General features: G+C 36.0%; 1 protein-coding gene across 7 annotated transcripts in view; it reads right to left on the bottom strand.

Annotated features, from left to right (window-relative positions):
• The window catches only part of LOC123522952 (ADAMTS-like protein 4), a 142,694-nt gene that overhangs the window by 45,485 nt on the left and 77,419 nt on the right, over positions 1 to 19,790 (bottom strand). For 2 of the 7 annotated variants that reach the window (XM_045300492.2, XM_045300494.2), the window contains exon 2: positions 19,468 to 19,585. The exons of 4 other annotated variants lie outside the window; for them this stretch is intronic. In XM_045300492.2, the coding sequence (XP_045156427.2) occupies positions 19,468 to 19,518 (51 nt within the window). In that variant the 5' untranslated portion in view covers positions 19,519 to 19,585. Of the gene's footprint in view, positions 1 to 19,467; positions 19,604 to 19,790 lie in introns of those variants that run through there. One more of the 7 variants, XM_045300493.2, reaches the window with a different exon arrangement.

Here is a 19,790-nt window from a genome sequence, read left to right as displayed (position 1 = left end):
GCATTATTTCATCAAGAGCGGCCTATTCGAGATAATGTTCGTGAGTTCATGTACTTTCATGAAAAGTTCATAAACAGTTCATGAGCATTCATGAAGTGTTCATGAATTGCTCATGATCTGTTCATAAAGTGTGTTCATGAACAATTATTCATGAAAAGTTCATGAATATATTTGAGGTGGTTCATGAACAAAACATCTTTAGCAAACTTAATTCATGAACAGTTCATGAACTTTCATGAACATGAAATATTCATTCATTATACATAATACTTAGGTTTATTACCTTTTACAATAATGTATAAGTTCATGAACTTTCATGAACATTAAATTCATAATGTCACATGATCAGTTTCCATTATTTTGTTGCATGCTGGGAATTTTTTTGCACATTTGTCAATTCAGCAATTTTTGAGAAGTTTGTGTAGCAAATAAGAAGGAACTATTTATCATACCACATCAAGGAATGCATTGGTTTAAAAGGATCATGAGTACACCACTGAATATTAAATAAGTAATTGTGGTGTTGTCATTATTGTTCATTTTAAAAAAAATACTGAATCCTTTTAAATGTCAAAAGTTTTCACGACCCTGAAGCAAGGTGAGTATCTGAATTTCAATCTTGGGATTAAAGTAAATTATACATTATTTAACTTAATGTTTTGTATTTTATACAGCAATTGTTTACTTCTTATTATGCCCCCACCCACCCCACTCCGAGTTTACTGTTTTACTCATGTAATTTGTTAAGGGGGTAAAATGTCATTGTCACAGTGACTGAGACTCAAGTGACTGAGACTAAAAAAAACAGTCTCTGGCCACTAACTGAACATTTCTCTGACCTACAGTTGTCAGATTTCATAGGATCATGTGCCACTTGCTATGGTCAGTCTGCTAAATAATTGCAGTTTCAAAAAACAAAATGTTGTTTGTGGCCCCTGCCAAGATCTGAGGTTTTCTCCCTGTGGAAAATTTCATGAGCTGTTCATGAAATGTTCATGAACTGAAAATGGGGCTATATCCAGTTCTTGATCTAATTCATGAATTGTTCATGAACACATTTTAAGAATTTGTTCATGAACAGTTCACAAATAAATTCTAAAATGTGTTCATGAACAGTTCATGAATTAGATCATGAACAGATGTGCAGACTGATCTTGGTCTGCACTGCTCACAAAGCCAGAATCAATTGCCGCCAGCAAACAATTAGTATACATTAATATTATTTTTCCTTGCAGGTTTATTGGCTGTAACTGATGTGTGTACTGGTCAGAGGTGCCATAAAGAGGAAAAATTCAAACATTAACCATCAACTGTAACAAGCGTTTTGCAAGTTTTGACAGACAGCTACATGACACTGTACACAGCTTCTGTCTTAGCAAACACAAGTTATAAATGATGGTTTTATGACAGCCGACATGAGGAATCCATAAATCTTATATTATTATAGAGAAGCTCTAATCCCACTACATCTTGAAGAAATTTATGACAGAATTTGTCAAGGTAACTCTTAATTTAAAACAAGAAATGTATGTAAGTTTTTGTTGTGTTTTAACCTTTAGCCTGCTGGCGTCGAATATTTCAGCCTTTGCGACCAGTGCAGACCAAGATCAGCCTGCACTCTGATCATGGTCTGCACTGTTCGCTATTCAGTCAGTAAATTTTCAGTGAACACCCCTTCAAATAATAAATGGTATTGCCCAAATTTAATGATGGACCAGTCTATTTAGGAAATTTAGCAGGCTAAGGGTTAAATGTCACATGGATACAATTATTTTACTATATATAGGTTATATTGTTACTTTCCAGCTTTGGTGGTGGAGGAAGACCCGAAGTTCCCTTCCGTGCATTATTTCATCATTGGCGGGCACCTGGGTAGAACCACAGACTTACCTTTAGCCAGCTTGATGGATTCCTCATATGAAGAATTCAACGCCCGAAGTCAGGCTCGAGCCCACATCAGTGAGGGGCAAGTGATAAAATGTATGTAAGATATCCAGGCTGGAAGACGGCCCAAGCAAACTGTTTTCAGTCTCAAGGTCACTCAAAACATTAGAGGTCATAGACTGACCACCACCAACTATCATATAGTGTTTGACTTAGTAATAACCAAGCAAATGCCTGAGAGTTTTTTACTAAAACACAAAATACAGTTGAAACTCTGAACTTGCTCATCTCAAAATTCCGGCTATCTAAAAGACATTTTCAAGTCCCGATCAGAAAACAATTGGACACAAAATATCATTTTAAGTCGAATTTCAGTTATCTCAATGTAAAACGCCCGATCTCTAAGAATTCAACTAAATTATTGGACATTTTTAAACAACTCCCATCTCAAACCCCATTTGCTACATCCCTATATTGCAAAGTCATGCTCATACAAGTTCTCGATTTCAGCAGGAGCACACAGTTTTTGTAAGATGCTCTTCGTTTTTGTGTTTCTACACATTTACAAATCTCTACAACAAATGAGCACAAATATGTCAGAAATACAAAATAAATTGAGGTATAAATCTTAAATAAAAACATACACGCCACTTACCAGCAAAAACAGGATCATTATATAATACTGCATCAAAATTTTAACTACCTTTTGCATTTTGCACAAAAGAGATAGATAAAAAAATGGCCAACCTGGCAAGTTGATTAACTGCAGTATTCAAGTGATTCACTTTTTTCTAAACATTTTTTATTGTATCTCTGTCAAATAGAATTCATTAACATTGCTAATAAGTATCAATAATTGTCCTCACTGATGCACCTGGCAAATAAATTTTGCTTGAATTAGGTACCATATTTCACAGCTTTTCAAGTCTTCCTTTTTGAAGATGAGTTTCAGCAATCTCTTGGTTCTTCACACCAATTATAAAAGGTATTAGTTACCAAGGCAGAGAAAGCTTGCTTGCTTGCTTGCAGTGCAATATTTCTGGTTTTAATTTCTATGCACTGCTTTTTCTGGTTATATCTGACTTAATGTGCTGTTACCAATCTAGCTGTTGATATAATAAGATAACAAATGAGCCGCGCCATGAGAAAACCAACATAGTGTGTTTGCGACCAGATGGATCCAGACCAGCCTGCGCATCCGCGCAGTCTGGTCAGGATCTATGCTGTTCGCTTTCAAAGCCTATTGCAAGTTGAGAAACCATTAGCGAACAGCATGGATCCTGACCAGACTGTGCAGATGCGCAGACTGGTCTGGATCCATGCTGGTCGCAAACGCAGTATGTTGGTTTTCTCATGGCGCGGCTCAAATTACTCTGTGATACCATTTACAGAACTGATGCTCATGTCAAATTGAGTTGTACTGATAAATGGCAAGTAAGCAATCAGTATTTCTGAGAACAAGTCTGTGTTGCAGTGACACATGGTCATTTAGCTGAAAGTCAACTTTCTTCTTAAAGTTCCATAAGGCTAAAAACAGATAAAACAGCTATCAAAACAGAAGTTAGTTATATGGTTAGAAAAGTGCTATTTCTAATACTGCACATGAACTTTTACAGTAAAAGTCATAAAGGGAGGTAATAAAAAACGAAAGATTCAATAAAACTTTCTACTCAAACCTTTGACAAATATTGGAGAAAACGATTATGGTAAATAGGATTTCACATGAAATTGATATGTTTTATGTTCATAACCGAAAAAGTGTCAGCCACATTTTACTTACAAAACGGCTTTGCTGCCAACTGCTAAATTTCTATAACGAACTTGTCCATCTTTCAATTTGGACAGTACCATTAACTGTTAAAAGGGGTACTTAGTACCAAAAAGATACTGACTGAATGGCGAGCAGCTCAGATGAAATGATGACCATGGTTGACCATGGTCACCACAGTTTTTTATGGTTGACCATGTTTTCACATGGTCAACCATCAAATACCATGGTGAAAACATGGTCAGGAGCAGGGTCGGCCATGGTCGACCATGTTGAGAGAAGATTGGCCATGGTCGACTATGGTCAGAAAAGACAATCAACAGTTTGACCATGGTCTACCGTAGTCAACTTTTTTCAACCACAGTTGACCATGGACTACCATGGTCATGTTAGTATTTTTCACAATTATCAAGTTTTACAATGCACCAAAGATGCCTGACTGCATTTTGGCTCCAAAAAGTTTTCCTAGATATAGAATAGTTTTCCTGCATTTATAGACAGATTCAAAGGTATACTTTCATAGTCTGACTATAACTTGTTGTCATCTTAGCAATTTTATGACAAACAAGCAAATTCGATGAATTGGTATCCCCCGCCGAAAGGGTTTGTGGTGAGGAACGGCAAAACAGTATATCTGGCAAAAAGTTAAGAATGTTACTAAGAGGCAAATAATTTCATTAGTCAAAATCAATTTAACAGAAAATGAATGCTGTGGGGGGTGGTTGGGGCAGCGGGGGTGACTGGGTGAAGGTACAAAACATCACAATGTTGATAACAAATATGGAAAATGAAAAAAAAAAAAAAAAAAAAAAAATGGGGGAAAGTGGGGGGGGGGGGGGGGGGGCGGGATTTCATGCATGCTTGGGGTGGTGGGCATTACTGGGTGAAGGAGTGAGGGGGGGAATGGTACAACTTTGCATGTTGATAAATATTCAGGTTTGAGAAAAAAAAAAGGAATGAAAAAAAAACAAGAGCTGTCCCCATAGGATGACACATGCCCCCGATGGCACTCTGAATGAATAGTTATGGCCGATGTTAGAGTTTAGGACCTTTGACCTACGGACCTGGGTCTTAAGCGCGACACGTTGTCTTACTGTGGTACACATTCATGCCCAATAATTTTAAAATCCATGCATGAATGACAAAGATATGGACCGGACAAGCCCTTCAATGCACTATCATGAAATATTACCTTTAACGTCTAAGTGTGACCTTGACCTTTTAGCTACGGAGCTGGGTCTTGCGCGCAACACGTCGTCTTATTGTGGTACACTTTCATGCCAAGTTATTTGAAAATCCATCCATCGATGACAAAGATATGGACCCGACACAAATGCAGTATCATGAAAAATGACCTTTAACGTCTAAGTGTGACCTTGACCTTTGAGCTACGGACCTGGGTCTTGCACGCGACACGTCGTTTTACTGTGGTACACATTCATGCCAAGTTATTTGAAAATCCATCTATCGATGACAAAGATATGGACCGGACACGAAAATTGCGGACAGACAGACTGTTCAAAAAATATAAGCCTCCCTTTGGGGGCATAAAAATTTGCGGGGGGGGGGGGGGGGGGACCAAGGCAAGACAACTTCACATGTTTATAATAATTGTTCATGGAAAAGAATGAAAGAAGTTTAATGAAATTCTACCAATTGGTAATGGTTTGTTATGTACAAATCTGTAGATTTTTAAACAATTAAAGGGCAATAACGAAAGTTGACCGATTAAAAACAAAAGGACAGGCATCATCGAAGTAGGTTGGTTCATATTTATTTCAAGTTTCATGAAATTCTACCAGCTTGTTACTGAGAAATTGCTGCAGACGTGGATTTTTCATTAAGTCAAGGGCAATAACTCTAAGGGAAATTGACCAATCAAAAAAAAAACTTGACGGGCATCATCGCAGTATGTTGGTGCATGTTTTTTTTCAAGTTTTATGAAATTCTACATGACAGTTACTGAGAAATGGCTGCGGACAGACATTTTTGGGCATTTTTCATTAAATCAAGGGCAATAACTCTAAGGAAAATTGACCAGTCAAAAAAAAAAACTTGACGGGCATCATCGCAGTATGTTGGTTAATGTTTATTTCAAGTTTCATGAAATTCTACCTGCTAGTTACTGAGAAATGGCTGCGGACGGATGCACGCACGCACGGACGTGACGGACGGACGGACAACGCTATTTCAATACCCACCTCCCGATTTCATCGGCGGGGGATAATAAATGACTGACTTGCAAAAATAGATATAGACTGCAATTGTCATGTATGTTCACAACCCTTTCAAATTTATATTTACACATTTAATTACTTATCTGTGTTGGTGAAATATTTTGATATATTTTAAACAAGCCTTATAATATGTAAAGTGCAAAACATTGTTTCAAATATACTGATTTTAAGATATATCAAAATAGTGTATTTTGATTTCTCGTTACAAAGTAATTTTTTCACATAATATACCCAAGGTTTCAGTATATTTACATAAGTAACTACTACCGAAGAAACGGTCTCTCAGAATTTTGAAATTTTCTCCAATATGATTTTATGGAACAGTCAGTTTCTTTTATCAAAATTTAGCCACCGACAATGTTCCATTATAAATTATATTATTATCGAACAAGATATCAACAATCTGAGAGATGCTTCCCTCCATATTGCATACTTCTTGGGGTGTGACCAAGGCAAGACAACTTCACATGTTTATAATAAATGTTCATGGAAAAGAATGAAAGAAGTTTAATGAAATTCTACCAATTGGTAATGGTTTGTTATGTACAAATCTGTAGATTTTTAAACAATTAAAGGTCAATAACGAAAGTTGACCAATTAAAAACAAAAGGACAGGCATCATCGAAGAAGGTTGGTTCATATTTATTTCAAGTTTCATGAAATTCTACCAGCTTGTTACTGAGAAATTGCTGCAGACGTGGATTTTTCATTAAGTCAAGGGCAATAACTCTAAGGGAAATTGACCAATCAAAAAAAAAACTTGACGGGCATCATCGCAGTATGTTGGTGCATGTTTTTTTTCAAGTTTTATGAAATTCTACATGACAGTTACTGAGAAATGGCTGCGGACAGACATTTTTGGGCATTTTTCATTAAATCAAGGGCAATAACTCTAAGGAAAATTGACCAGTCAAAAAAAAAACTTGACGGGCATCATCGCAGTATGTTGGTTAATGTTTATTTCAAGTTTCATGAAATTCTACCTGCTAGTTACTGAGAAATGGCTGCGGACGGATGCACGCACGCACGGACGTGACGGACGGACGGACAACGCTATTTCAATACCCACCTCCCGATTTCATCGGCGGGGGATAATAAATGACTGACTTGCAAAAATAGATATAGACTGCAATTGTCATGTATGTTCACAACCCTTTCAAATTTATATTTACACATTTAATTACTTATCTGTGTTGGTGAAATATTTTGATATATTTTAAACAAGCCTTATAATATGTAAAGTGCAAAACATTGTTTCAAATATACTGATTTTAAGATGTATCAAAATAGTGTATTTTGATTTCTCGTTACAAAGTAAATTTTTCACATAATATACCCAAATTTTCAGTATATTTACATAAGTAACTACTACCGAAGAAACGGTCTCTCAGAATTTTGAAATTTTCTCCAATATGATTTTATGGAACAGTCAGTTTCTTTTATCAAAATTTAGCCACCGACAATGTTCCATTATAAATTATATTATTATCGAACAAGATATCAACAATCTGAGAGATGCATCCCTCCATATTGCATACTTCTTTAAAATGTAAAAATCAAAGGCCTGAAGGGCCTGAGAGTCGGCTAATGATTGATGTACTGGTAGTATAGTCTACCAGTTTCAGTTTGGTTTTAGTTTTTTTCCCCAACTGAACAGAGATCTTGTTACAATAGATGTAATGGACATTCAATCAATGCCTAGTAAAACTTTGATTGACATTATACAAGTATTTAAACCCATTATATTTCTCTAAAATTGAAGAGTGGTTCGCAAAAATAAAAATTTTGAAAGTACAAACTACAATTTGACAGGTGACACTAAGATACTGCCCATAACTATAAATATTTTTCCAGTAAACATTTGCCTCCGGCATTACCAAAACAGGCAATTATCGGCTGGTATATATTCGCACATGATAAAATTTGAATATGAAAATTTATATATTGAAATTTTATAGCGCGGATTGCCACATACAATTTGTAACGGATGGACGAAAGAACTGTTCAGATATTTTTCAGATAAGGGGCCTGGCAATAACCGTGTCACACGCTAGGTATTGTTCAATCATATTATAAGGTATGTGAATTTAAAGTATACTTACTTTTGCGTTTAAAGATATGTAAATGTTGCTGAGTGTCAATATATAGTGTCATGAATGTTTACATTGACAGGAAAATTGCGCATTCGAAACTAAGAGAAGTTACTCGGACTAGCTACCAATTTCGGAAAAGATACCCAATATTAATAAATGCAGTTCTTTTTTAGTTAAAACCATCATTTTTTCTATTTCAGACCTGTTAACCCCTTAAAAAAACATGTCAGTAGTCCCCAAGTCTATGTACTTTCAATTATCCGTTTTGATTCATGTAGACAGACAGGCCCAGACTTGGCTGAAAAAATGTTTGAGCCATTTTTACGTGGTCGGTAGCAGGGTGCGTGTGGGAAGGGGTGTTCCTTCCCGCTTTGAACTGCAGTCAGATTTTGAAATGGGCATTGTGGCAGGTGGTAAAAGGGCAAATGTATCAAACTGTAAAGTGGCAATATGGGGGGAGGGTGTGGGAGGATACCTTCTCCTGCAAGTAGGGTTTGGGGTATCACCACTAGGAAATTTTGAAAATGTAGACCCTTGATACAGCCTTTGGTGCGATTTCTAACTGAAAATTTTATGTTTCAATTTCTAAATATTACCTAGATTCTTTTTAGTATTACAATATTCAAAGTATGAATGACTGTCACTTCATATTTTTACTTTCAGGTCATGCCTCAGCACTAGAATATAAGTCTGATATTGATTCTACGTATGTATTATAAAAATAAATTCCAGAATCATTTCTGTTACAATAATATCTATCACGTCTGTTACTTGAATGTTAAAATTTCATAACACAGCTCGATATTTACCCAAAATATTATATCAGGATACGATTACACTTTTCTCCAGTTTCAACAATATATTTTACAAATTGTGATAATAGAAGACATTTAGCAGCACTTGGCAGTATCTGACATTGAAGTTTACGGTTAAATCACCTCTTATTTAAATCTTTTCATAAAAAAGTTGTTTCGTTTCGTCAAAGCAGCCAAACATAGACGATCTACTTTCGATTTCAAAAACTACAATAAAATACAATTTAATATTTCGCCGATTTGTTTATTTCTCGAAAAATAAGAATTAATATCATTTTTGATATCAGTAGTAACTAAACAAACCAGTAAGAGCTTCTTCTTCCGATAATTTATCCGTTTACTGACTACAAAATTCAACCCACGCAAAGTCGTAGAAGCATTGTTATAAACAGGTCACGCGTGTTCGCCGAGAAGTGTCCAGAATGTAGTTAGGATTCATCCGCGAAGTCTCGCGGAAGAATTAACGTACTGCACATATCTTATTCGGGTCATTTAAAATGAAGCTGTCATAATTTAATTTCATCGATGTGGTAAACTCTTTGATAAGAGACATTCTAATGCTTTCCCACTCAATAAAATACTAGCAGTATGTTCTGGAACTATATTTTGTCTTTCGCTGGATGTTACGCAAGCTTTGTAAGTCTGCGCAATTCATAAAATGCACAGCACAATAAATTTGTTATTTGCGCAATGATTTTAAAGATTATTTTTTGAAACGGACAGGGTAACAAATGGATAATTTGGCTAATAAGTTAATATGCAGTTTTTATTTGAATTTGTGAACATCATATTTGCTATTTTGTGACAAAAGGGCATAAAATTCGTCACCACAATCATATGCGCAAATGTATTACCAAATCCCGCAGATTCGTTATGCGTGTTTATGCTTAATGAGTTACCGCGGAAGAAAATACGTGGCTTTATTCGAGTATTGCACAATTACAAGTCATAAATATGACAGATTACATCGTATATTGGTCATAGCAAATAGGATTGACATAAATGAACTTCATTCGATCAATGAACTCTTTTAAATTATTATAGAGACAATCCGATGGAACTACATCACTTCGCTGTGTTGTGAGGCCATTTAAGAATGAGAAATCGTGCGATAGCAAGGACTCGTCAAATGCTTGACAGCGTTTAGCCGACTCAAAAATTGCAAGACGATACATCAATTAATGAAAAAGGAATTAAATTTTAGTAGTCAGATATACACTTGATTTAATTTCTGTCCATTTTTAACCTCATGTGAGGACTGGTTCTCACCATGAGCATTTGAGCTTTTGTGTTTGCTAGTTGTTCGTCAGGTATCTGTCAAGACTGATCCCTGTGTATATGGACTACCATATGGTAGTTCATGGTCATGACCATGGTCAACCATGTTTTGTTAAATGGCATCACAGTTTTTTATAGTCAATAATCACCATGTTCGACTATGGTCATGGACCTTGGTCAACCATGGTTGACTGTGGTCCACAACCATGGTCAACTATGGTCCCCAACCACGGTTGACCATGTTGATTATTGACTAATATTATTGATTAAAACTGTGGTGCCATTTAACAAAACGTGGTCGACCACGGTCAACCATGGTCATATGACCATGAACTACCACGGTAGACCATGGTAGTCCATGGTCATATGACCTTCATTTTGCCTGGGCGTGAAGACCATGGTCAGACTGCACGGATGTGCAGGCTGATCTTGGTCCGCACTGGTCGCAAAGGCAGAATCACTTGCTGCCAGCTGCCAACATTAATGGTCTAAACTATTACCTAAGGTCTGGAAGATCACAGGCCAATAGTTGACCTGAACAAGCCATTCAATAAGTGATTTATTGCATGCCATAATTTATTGACTTATTACCCTGGGTAACATGTGTTGAATGCAGATTGGTCATAATATAGCACAAACTAAATCATGGACTGGCAATTCATATAAGCAACCTAATAATAACTAGAAAATGCTTTTGTAAAAAAGCGCATGTCTCCCCCAATGCAAAGTCCTATAGGCAATAAGTCAATAGGGGTCAGGAGCGAAAGTCAGAGACACTGTTTTTGGCTGCAATAGGGATCATCTACTTGGCATGTCCAGTCATCCCGCTAAATTTCAGCACTCTTGGCCTAGTGGTTCTCAAGTCACTGTTCAGGCTCCTGTGACCTTGGCCTTTGATCAAGTGACCTCAAAATAAATAGGGGTCATCTACTCTGCATGCCCAATCATCCTATTAAGTTTCAACATTGTAGGTCAAGTGGTTCTCAAGTTATTTCCAAAAAATGATTTTACATGAACAGGCCACTGTGACCTTGACCTTTAATAGACTGACCCCAAAATCAATAGGGGTCATCGACTCTGCATGTTCAATCATCCTATGAAGTTTCAACATTCTGGGTCAAGTGGTTCTCAAGTTATTGATCGGAACTGGTTATCAACGTTCAGGCCTCTGTGACCTTGACCTTTAACGGAGTGACCCCAAAAACAATAGGGGTCATTTACTCTGCATGAACAATCATCCTACGAAGTTTCAACATTCTGGGTCGAGAGGTTCTCAAGTTATTGACTGGAAATGGTTTTCCATGTTCAGGCCCCTGTGGCCTTGACCTTTAACAGAGTGACCCTAAAATCAATAGGGGTCATCTACTCTGCATGACTAATCATCCTATGAAGTTTCATCATTCTGGGTCAAGTGGTTCTCAAGTTACTGACCGGAAATGGTTTTCAATGTTCAGGCCCCTGTGACCTTGACCTTTAATGGAGTGACCCCAAAATCGATAGGCGTCATCTACTTTGCATGTACAATCATCCTAAGTTTCAACATTCTGGGTCAAGTGGTTCTCTAGTTATTGATCGGAAATGGTTTTCAATGTTCAGGCCCCTGTGACCTTGACCTTTGACGGAGTGACCCCAAAAACAATAGGGGTCGTCTACTCCAGTAGCCCTACAACCCTATGAAGTTTGAAGGTTCTAGGTCAAATGGTTCTCCAGTTATTGCTCGGAAATGAAGTGTGACGTACGGACGGACGGACAGGGCAAAAACAATATGTCTCCTTGGGGAGACATAATTAATGTCAGAAGTAATTAGGTCAAGGGACTTCAGACTGCCATACTGGCAAGCAAAACATTCTATAGCAGGACTCACATACCTTTACTATAGACAGTTTTGCATAGACTAGCTCCTAGACTATGACATATATTTTTTACATTTTGTATGATTCAATGCCAGCAGAGCCAGTATATATCCTATGTCCAATATCATAATAATTTTAACATTGTTTTTCTAGGAAAATCCTAAGAAAAGACTGGCTTTTGACTCTACAAAACTAAATAAGACAAAAAATGAAAAAAATGATGATCAATCTAGCGCTTACTAGTCTAAGTTTTGCCCTATTGAGACTGCCTGTATAACATCATGTTACATTCTTCAAACAGGATGATATAACATAGTTGTGCAAAAAGGTCTCTCAGATTTCAACAGGTTATAGCCAATTACATCAATAATACACTTATCTTGATTAAGGTAAGGTAGACATTTGATTTTATTAATCCAAACCATTAGCTTTGATTTTATCTATAAGTGAACTTTCAATTGACAGTTAGATTACCTCCTGATAAAAATCCATTACCAACCTTCCAGCCTTTTTCTTAACTTTTATTACAACATCCAGAGACAAGCTGATGAACTCCCATTAAAAACTCTCATTTAACATTTTTGCATTTATGATTTCAATGAGGTTATAAGTTTAGATATTGCTGGGTTATTTTCCGATTTATATTCCAGAAATTAGCTTTATAATCTAAATTTCCTAAAATCTTTTACAAAAATAGATAAACTAAATGTTTTTAACTTCCCTCCTTTTAGTCTGCACGGAATTCAAAACAAGGAGCCTTACTGATTAAACTTTGAAGAATTTTGATTGATTTAATTAAAATATTTTAAATTGTGAAGATATAGATTATATGAAAAGACAGCAAAATTTTAAATAACATTTTTTTTCCAGTAAGCATAAAGTACTGGCTACCTGTATCAAACCATTATCTTTCTGTACTTACATTAAGCCTGTATTTCTCACAACAATGATGTGAGACAATGCATATATAAATGAGCCACGCCATGAGAAAACCAACATAGTGGGTTTGCGACCAGCATGGATCCAGACCAGCCTGCGCATCCAAGCAGTCTGGTCAGGATCCATGCTGTTCGCTAACAGTTTCTCTAATTCCAATAGGCGTTGAAAGCGAACAGCATGGAGCCTGACCAGACTGCGCGGATGCGCAGGCTGGTCTGGATCCATGCTGTTCGCAAACCCACTATGTTGGTTTTCTCACGGCACGGCTATTATATTATGATTTTAATTGCCTTAATTTCCTATCAAGGATGTAATACAGCATTCTAACAAAAAATTTTGTTCTTTAACACAGAAAACAAGCCTTAGTATTTCTTTTAAATTCTATGGGAAGGCTGCTTTAAAGCAATTACGCTGGTGAAGTTGCAAGCAAAATGTTCCGTCTATAAAAATTGCTCTATTAATGTCATAACTTTAGATAAGTATTAGAACAAGAGGGCCAAGATGGCCCTAGGTCGCTCACCTAAGAAACACACCATAACAGTGTAAAACATGTCTGACCTAGTGATTTCATGGAAACAAAAATTAATATTCTGACCAATTTTCATTAAGATTGGACCAAAAAATTGGTCTCTTGCGATAAAACAAGCATTTTCTTAGATATGACCTAGTTTTTGACCCTAGATGACCAAATGTTCAAACTCGACCTAGATTTTATCAAGGCAATCATTCTGACCAAAATTCATGAAGATCAATTGAAAAATACAGCCTCTATCACATACACAAGTTTTTTCTTTGATTTGACCAAGTGACCTAGTTTTTGACCTCAGATGACCCATATTCAAATTCGAGCTAGATTTCATTAAGGCAATCATCCTGACCAAATTTCATAAAAATCAATTGAAAAAAACAGTCTCTATCGCATACACAAGATTTTTCTTTAATTTGATCTAGTGACCTAGTTTTTGACCTCAGATAACCCATATTCAAACTCGACCTAGATTTCATCAAGGCAATCACTCTGACCAAATTTCATGAAGATCAATTGAAAACTAATCCTCTATTGCATACACAATGTTTTTCTTCGATTTGACCTAGTGACCTAGTTTTTGATCCCAGATGACCCATTTTCGAACTCGGCCTAGATTTTATCAAGGATATCATTCTGACCAAAATTCATGAAGATCAATTGAAAAATACCGCCTCTATCGCATACACAAGGTTTTTCTTTGATTTGACCAAGTGACCTAGTTTTTGAACCGAGATGACCCATTTTCGAACTCGGCCTAGATTTCATCAAGGTAATCATTCTGACCAAAATTTTCATGAAGATCAATTGAAAAATACCGCCTCTATCGCATACACAAGGTTTTTCTTTGATTTGACCTAGTGACCTAGTTTTTGAACCGAGATGACCCATTTTCGAACTCGGCCTAGATTTCATCAAGATTATCATTCTGACCAATATTCATGAAGATCAATTGAAAAATACAGCCTCTATCGCATACACAAGGTTTTTCTTTGATTTGACCTAGTGACCTAGTTTCTGACCCGGGATGACCCATTTTCGAACTCGGCCTAGATTTCATCAAGGTTATCATTCTGACCAATATTCATGAAGATCAATTGAAAAATACAGCCTCTATCGCATACACAAGGTTTTTCTTTGATTTGACCTAGTGACCTAGTTTTTGACCCCAGATGACCCATTTTCGAACTCGGCCTAGATTTCATCAAGGTTATCATTCTGACCAAAATTCATGAAGATTAATTGAAAAATACAGCCTCTATCGCATACACAAGCTAAATGTTGACAGACGACAGACGACAGACGACAGACGACAGACAGACAGACGACGGACGCCGGACATTGAGTGATCAGAAAAACTCACCTGAGCATTGCTCAGGTGAGCTAAAAAGAAGAGAGAAATCTTCGAATGCTTATCCTATTTAAACTTCCATTTCTTCAGCTCCCCGCTGACTAAAATTGTTGGAACCAATTTATGCCATTACATTGTCAGTTTTTTATCTCTGACATTAATTCATATCCTATTTTTCTAAAGACAGTTTGAGCTATATTTAAATGATACACACTTTTTTATATTGCTGTCAATGTGATGTATTCGCACTATTATGCAGCTGCATAAAGAAATTGTTTTCAGGCCAAAATGAAACAAAAAATTGTTTCCCGTCACATATTTGAATACTTAAACATAGTAGCAGCAAATACCTGACATTGCAACATTAAAGTTTCATGTATTAGAAACTGTCTTTAAAAAAATAATTGTTTATTACATATGTAGATCGTGAGAAATCACATGATAATGAAACTGTCTGTACTGTAATCATACAATCTCTCACTGTTTAATGATAACCTGTATTAGCTAAATCTTTGAACCTCTTAGGACTATATTAATTCAACAGTGGGGAGGGATGGGGAGTTTGGAGGTTTCACTGGTGAACATGGCTGTATGCTTGCTTCCTAACAGGACTTTGTCAAGTGATCATATGCTGTTTGTGACAAATAGCTACTTTCAGGAAATGCATCCGATGGGAAATAAATATGATTTTACGCTAACCCAGGCAAAATGAAGGTAATATGACCATGGACTACCATGGTCTACTGTGGTAGTTCATGGTCATATGACCATGGTTGACCACGTTTTGTTAAATCACACCACGGTTTTTGATAGTCAATAATCACCATGGTCGACCGTGGTTGTTGACCATGGTTGTGGACCACGGTCAACCATGGTCGAACATGGTGATTATTGACTATAAAAAACTGTGGTGCCATTTAACAAAACATGGTCGACAATGGTCAGTCTTGACAGATACCCGACGGACAACTAGCAAACACAAAAGCTCAAATGCTCATGGTGAGAACCAGTCCTCACATGAGGTTAAAAATGGACAGAAATAAAATCAAGTGTTATATCTGACTACTAAAATTTAATTCCTTTTTCATTAATTGATGTATCGACTTGCATTTTTTTTTTACATTTTAAGAAGTATGCAATATGGAGGGAAGCATCTCTCAGATTGTTGACATCTTGTTCGATGATATTATAATTTATATTGGAACATTGTTGGTGGCTAAATTTTGATAAAAGAAACTGACTGTTCCATAAAATCATATTGGAGAAAATTTCAAAATTCTGAGAGACCGTTTCTTTGGTAGTAGTTACTTATGTAAATATACTGAAAATTTGCGTATATTATGTGAAACAAGAGCTGTCTCCATAGGATTACACATGCCCCCGATGGCACTTTGAATGAATAGTTATGGCCGATGTTAGAGTTTAGGACCTTTGACCTACGGAGCTGGGTCTTGCGCACGACACGTCGTCTTACTGTGTCACACATTCATGCGTAGTTATTTTAAAATCCATGCATGAATGACAAAGATATGGACCGGACACGCCCATCAATGCACTATCATGAAAAATGACCTTTAACATCTAAGTGTGACCTCGACCTTTGAGCTACGGACCTGGGTCTTGGGCACGACACGTCGTCTTACTGTGGTACACATTCATGCCAAGTTATTTGAAAATCCATCCATGGATGACAAAGATATGGACTGGACACGCTCATCAATGCACTATCCTTTAACGTCTAAGTGTGACCTTGACCTTTCAGCTACCGACCTGGGTCTTGCGCACGACACGTCGTCTTACTGTGGTACACATTCATGCCAAGTTATTTGAAATCCATCCATGGATGACAAAGATATGGACCGGACACGCCCATCAATGCACTATCCTTTAAAGTCTAAGTGTGACCTTGACCTTTGAGCTACGGACGTGGGTCTTGCGCGAGACACATCGTCTTACTGTGGTACACATTCATGCCAAGTTATTTGAAAATCCATCCATCGATGACAAAGATATGGACCGGACACGAAAATTGCGGACAGACTGACAGACCGACAGACTGACCGACAGACCGACAGATGGTTCAAAAACTATATGCCTCCCTTCAGGGGCATAAAACTTACTTTGTAACGAGAAATCAAAATATACTATTTTGATATATCTTAAAATCAGTATATTTGAAACAATGTTTTGCACTTTACAAATTATAAGGTTTGTTTAAAATATTTCAAAATATTTCACCAACACAGATAAGTAATTAAATGTATAAATATAAATTTGAAAGGTCGTGAAAATACATGACAGTTTCAGTCTATATCTATTTTTGCAAGTCAATCATTTATTTGTCATAAAATTGCTATGATGACAACAAATTATATGAAACTATGAAAGTTTACCTTTGAATCTGTCTATAAATGCTGGAAAACTAATCTCTATCTAGGAAAACTTTTGGAGCCAAAATGCAGTCAGGCATCTTTGGTGCATTGTAAAACTTGATAATTGTGAAAATTACTAACATGACCATGGCAGTCCATGGTCAACCGTGGTTGAAAAAAGTTGACCACGGTAGACCATGGTCAAACTGTTGATTGTCTTTTCTGACCATTGTCGACCATGGCCAATCTTATCTCACCATGGTTGACCATGGCCGACCGTGGTCCTGACCATGTTTTCACCATGGTATTTGATGGTTGACCACGTTAGTTCATGGTCAACCATCAAAAACCATGGTGACCATGGTCAACATTTCGTCTGGGAAGAAGCATTAATATCTTGTTTTCTGTCTTTTTCTGATTGCTCTTGTTTGTTTGTTTTGGGTTTAACACCGTTTTTCAACGGCAAGCAGTTAACCTAACCATTGTTCCTGGATTAACATTTGGGGCGTTTGTTCTCTCCGATGATCCATACAAGATTGTGTCTTTAATCATTTGTCTCAGATCTAAATTTGTGGAAATTGGCTTGCATGGGGAGAACAGGTATGTAAAAGTATTGTAAACGACATGTGAATGTATATTTATATAAATTTGACTTAGTCCAGCAAGCACAATTAGAACATAAAAGGAGATAATTTGAAAATAATTAAATTGTGAGGAAAGAATTGAAAACAAAGTGTAGCATAATTCTCATTATTTTGAACACCAGGCCTTTAAGTATGCATCTACGTGACTCAATTTTGCAAGCCCAGGAAACTAAATGATACTTCATAGTGAAATGTTTACAAATCCTCGGGGACAAATGCATTTTACAGATTGTATTCATTACAATTTTATCTGTGCAATTTGTTGTTGCATCATGCAAATTCAGTGCATTAAAATCAAATTACTGTGTATGTAAAATACATTCAAAATTCACAGCATTTTTTATCTCAAAATATACTTTAATTTCTAAAAAAAATTATACGCATTGTTTAAACAAAAATAATTCATATCCTACCACTCAATTTTAATGTCTCCATGTAAAAGTAAAACAATTTTACTGCAGTGTATTTCTCAGGCAATGTTTTTAAGATCTGTGTACTAAAGTTTCACTTATAATTCTAACATAATTAAATATCTTTTTGCCATATTAAGAACGTCCCTTTTTACTTAAATTTATGCAGACAATGTATACGATAAGATTTATATGTAATTATATAACCAGCTGCATTGACTTTATTTAATTGTAATGTTAAAACTATTGTGCAATTTTCTTGAACAAATTTGAATCATGAAAAATTACATCATATGACAACATATTCTTTTTTGTTGTTGTTTGTTGTTTACATCACACCGACTTTCAAGCTTTCATGGCAGAGGAAGACCCCAGGTGCCCCTCAAGGTATTATTTCATTATGAGCAGGCACCTGGGTAGTTACCACTGACCTGTAAGCCAAATGGATGGCTTCCTCACATGAACAATTCTACGCCCAAAGTGAGGCTCAAACCCATATCGGTAAGGGGCATGATTTGAAGTCAGTGACCATAACCACTCAGCCACAGAATGTTTTGTAACAGCACAAAATGTTCAACAGACAATCTCAAAAATGCTTTTTTTTTTTTTTAAATAATATCAAATCAAAAGTTTCTTTCTGAGTAAAATCCAAAATAACCCTAGAAGAACAAAACTTTACTGCCTTCAGTTTGTTTGTACTTTGGATACAGGCAATGACCACATCCAAAAAATATTGTATTTTGTCCAATTTTGAGTGGATTTTATCCAGTCATAATAAGAATGAAATAGTTGCTTTAATATAACTGCATCTTAAATAGAAGGAAAATCCTGTTTTCATATTAAATTCACTGTTTTCATTTTGATAAATTGTCTGGAGTTTTTCTGAAATACATCTCCAACAAAGTGAGAGAAAATCCAGATTTTTTGTATGGCACTAACTAGAAAATAATGAACTATTAGATTCAATGATGCCATGTCAGTTTGTTGGCATTCAACAAAAAAATGAAAGTTAGTAAATATTATAAAAAATTTCAACTTTTTTTTCTCTAATAGTTTATTATTAAAAAACAATTTTAACACAACTTGTTTTCAAATAAAATAAGGAGACCAAAACTGTGTTTTAATATGCAACAAATTTAAGTCACTGTTTGTATGTCACAATTATTATGTTATAGCATCAAAATCACTGTTTGAGATGCAGTATTTATTTCATAATTTACTTGACAAATCCTCAGATTACAACACTCAGTCTGACCAGTCAGCTTACCTCGTAAAAAATAAAAATCTGAATACTTACCAGGAGAGCCAGAACAAGGCTATTAATTCCAAGAAAGTGCAATTTATCCATTTTGTTATTATTGTGAGCACAAATTATCCAGTTTATCTATTCATTTTGAACAACATGGTAATTTCCCCTAGAGAATATTTTCATTAAGACATCTAGACACCCCAGCAACAACAAATTTATTCTGTTTTCTCTATATTGGCTGCAAAATTAGGACCTTGTCAGGTTAAAGCTACAATTAATTATAACATTCTAAATATTAAGCAAGCATCAATAAATCTGGAGTAAAGCATCTGATTACAATATTTTATTTTTTCAATAAATATTTTTCTTTA

Source organism: Mercenaria mercenaria, chromosome 8 (assembly GCF_021730395.1).
Source record: "Mercenaria mercenaria strain notata chromosome 8, MADL_Memer_1, whole genome shotgun sequence".
NCBI classification, from domain to species: domain Eukaryota; kingdom Metazoa; phylum Mollusca; class Bivalvia; order Venerida; family Veneridae; genus Mercenaria; species Mercenaria mercenaria.
This window is presented reverse-complemented; position numbering and strand designations above follow the sequence as displayed.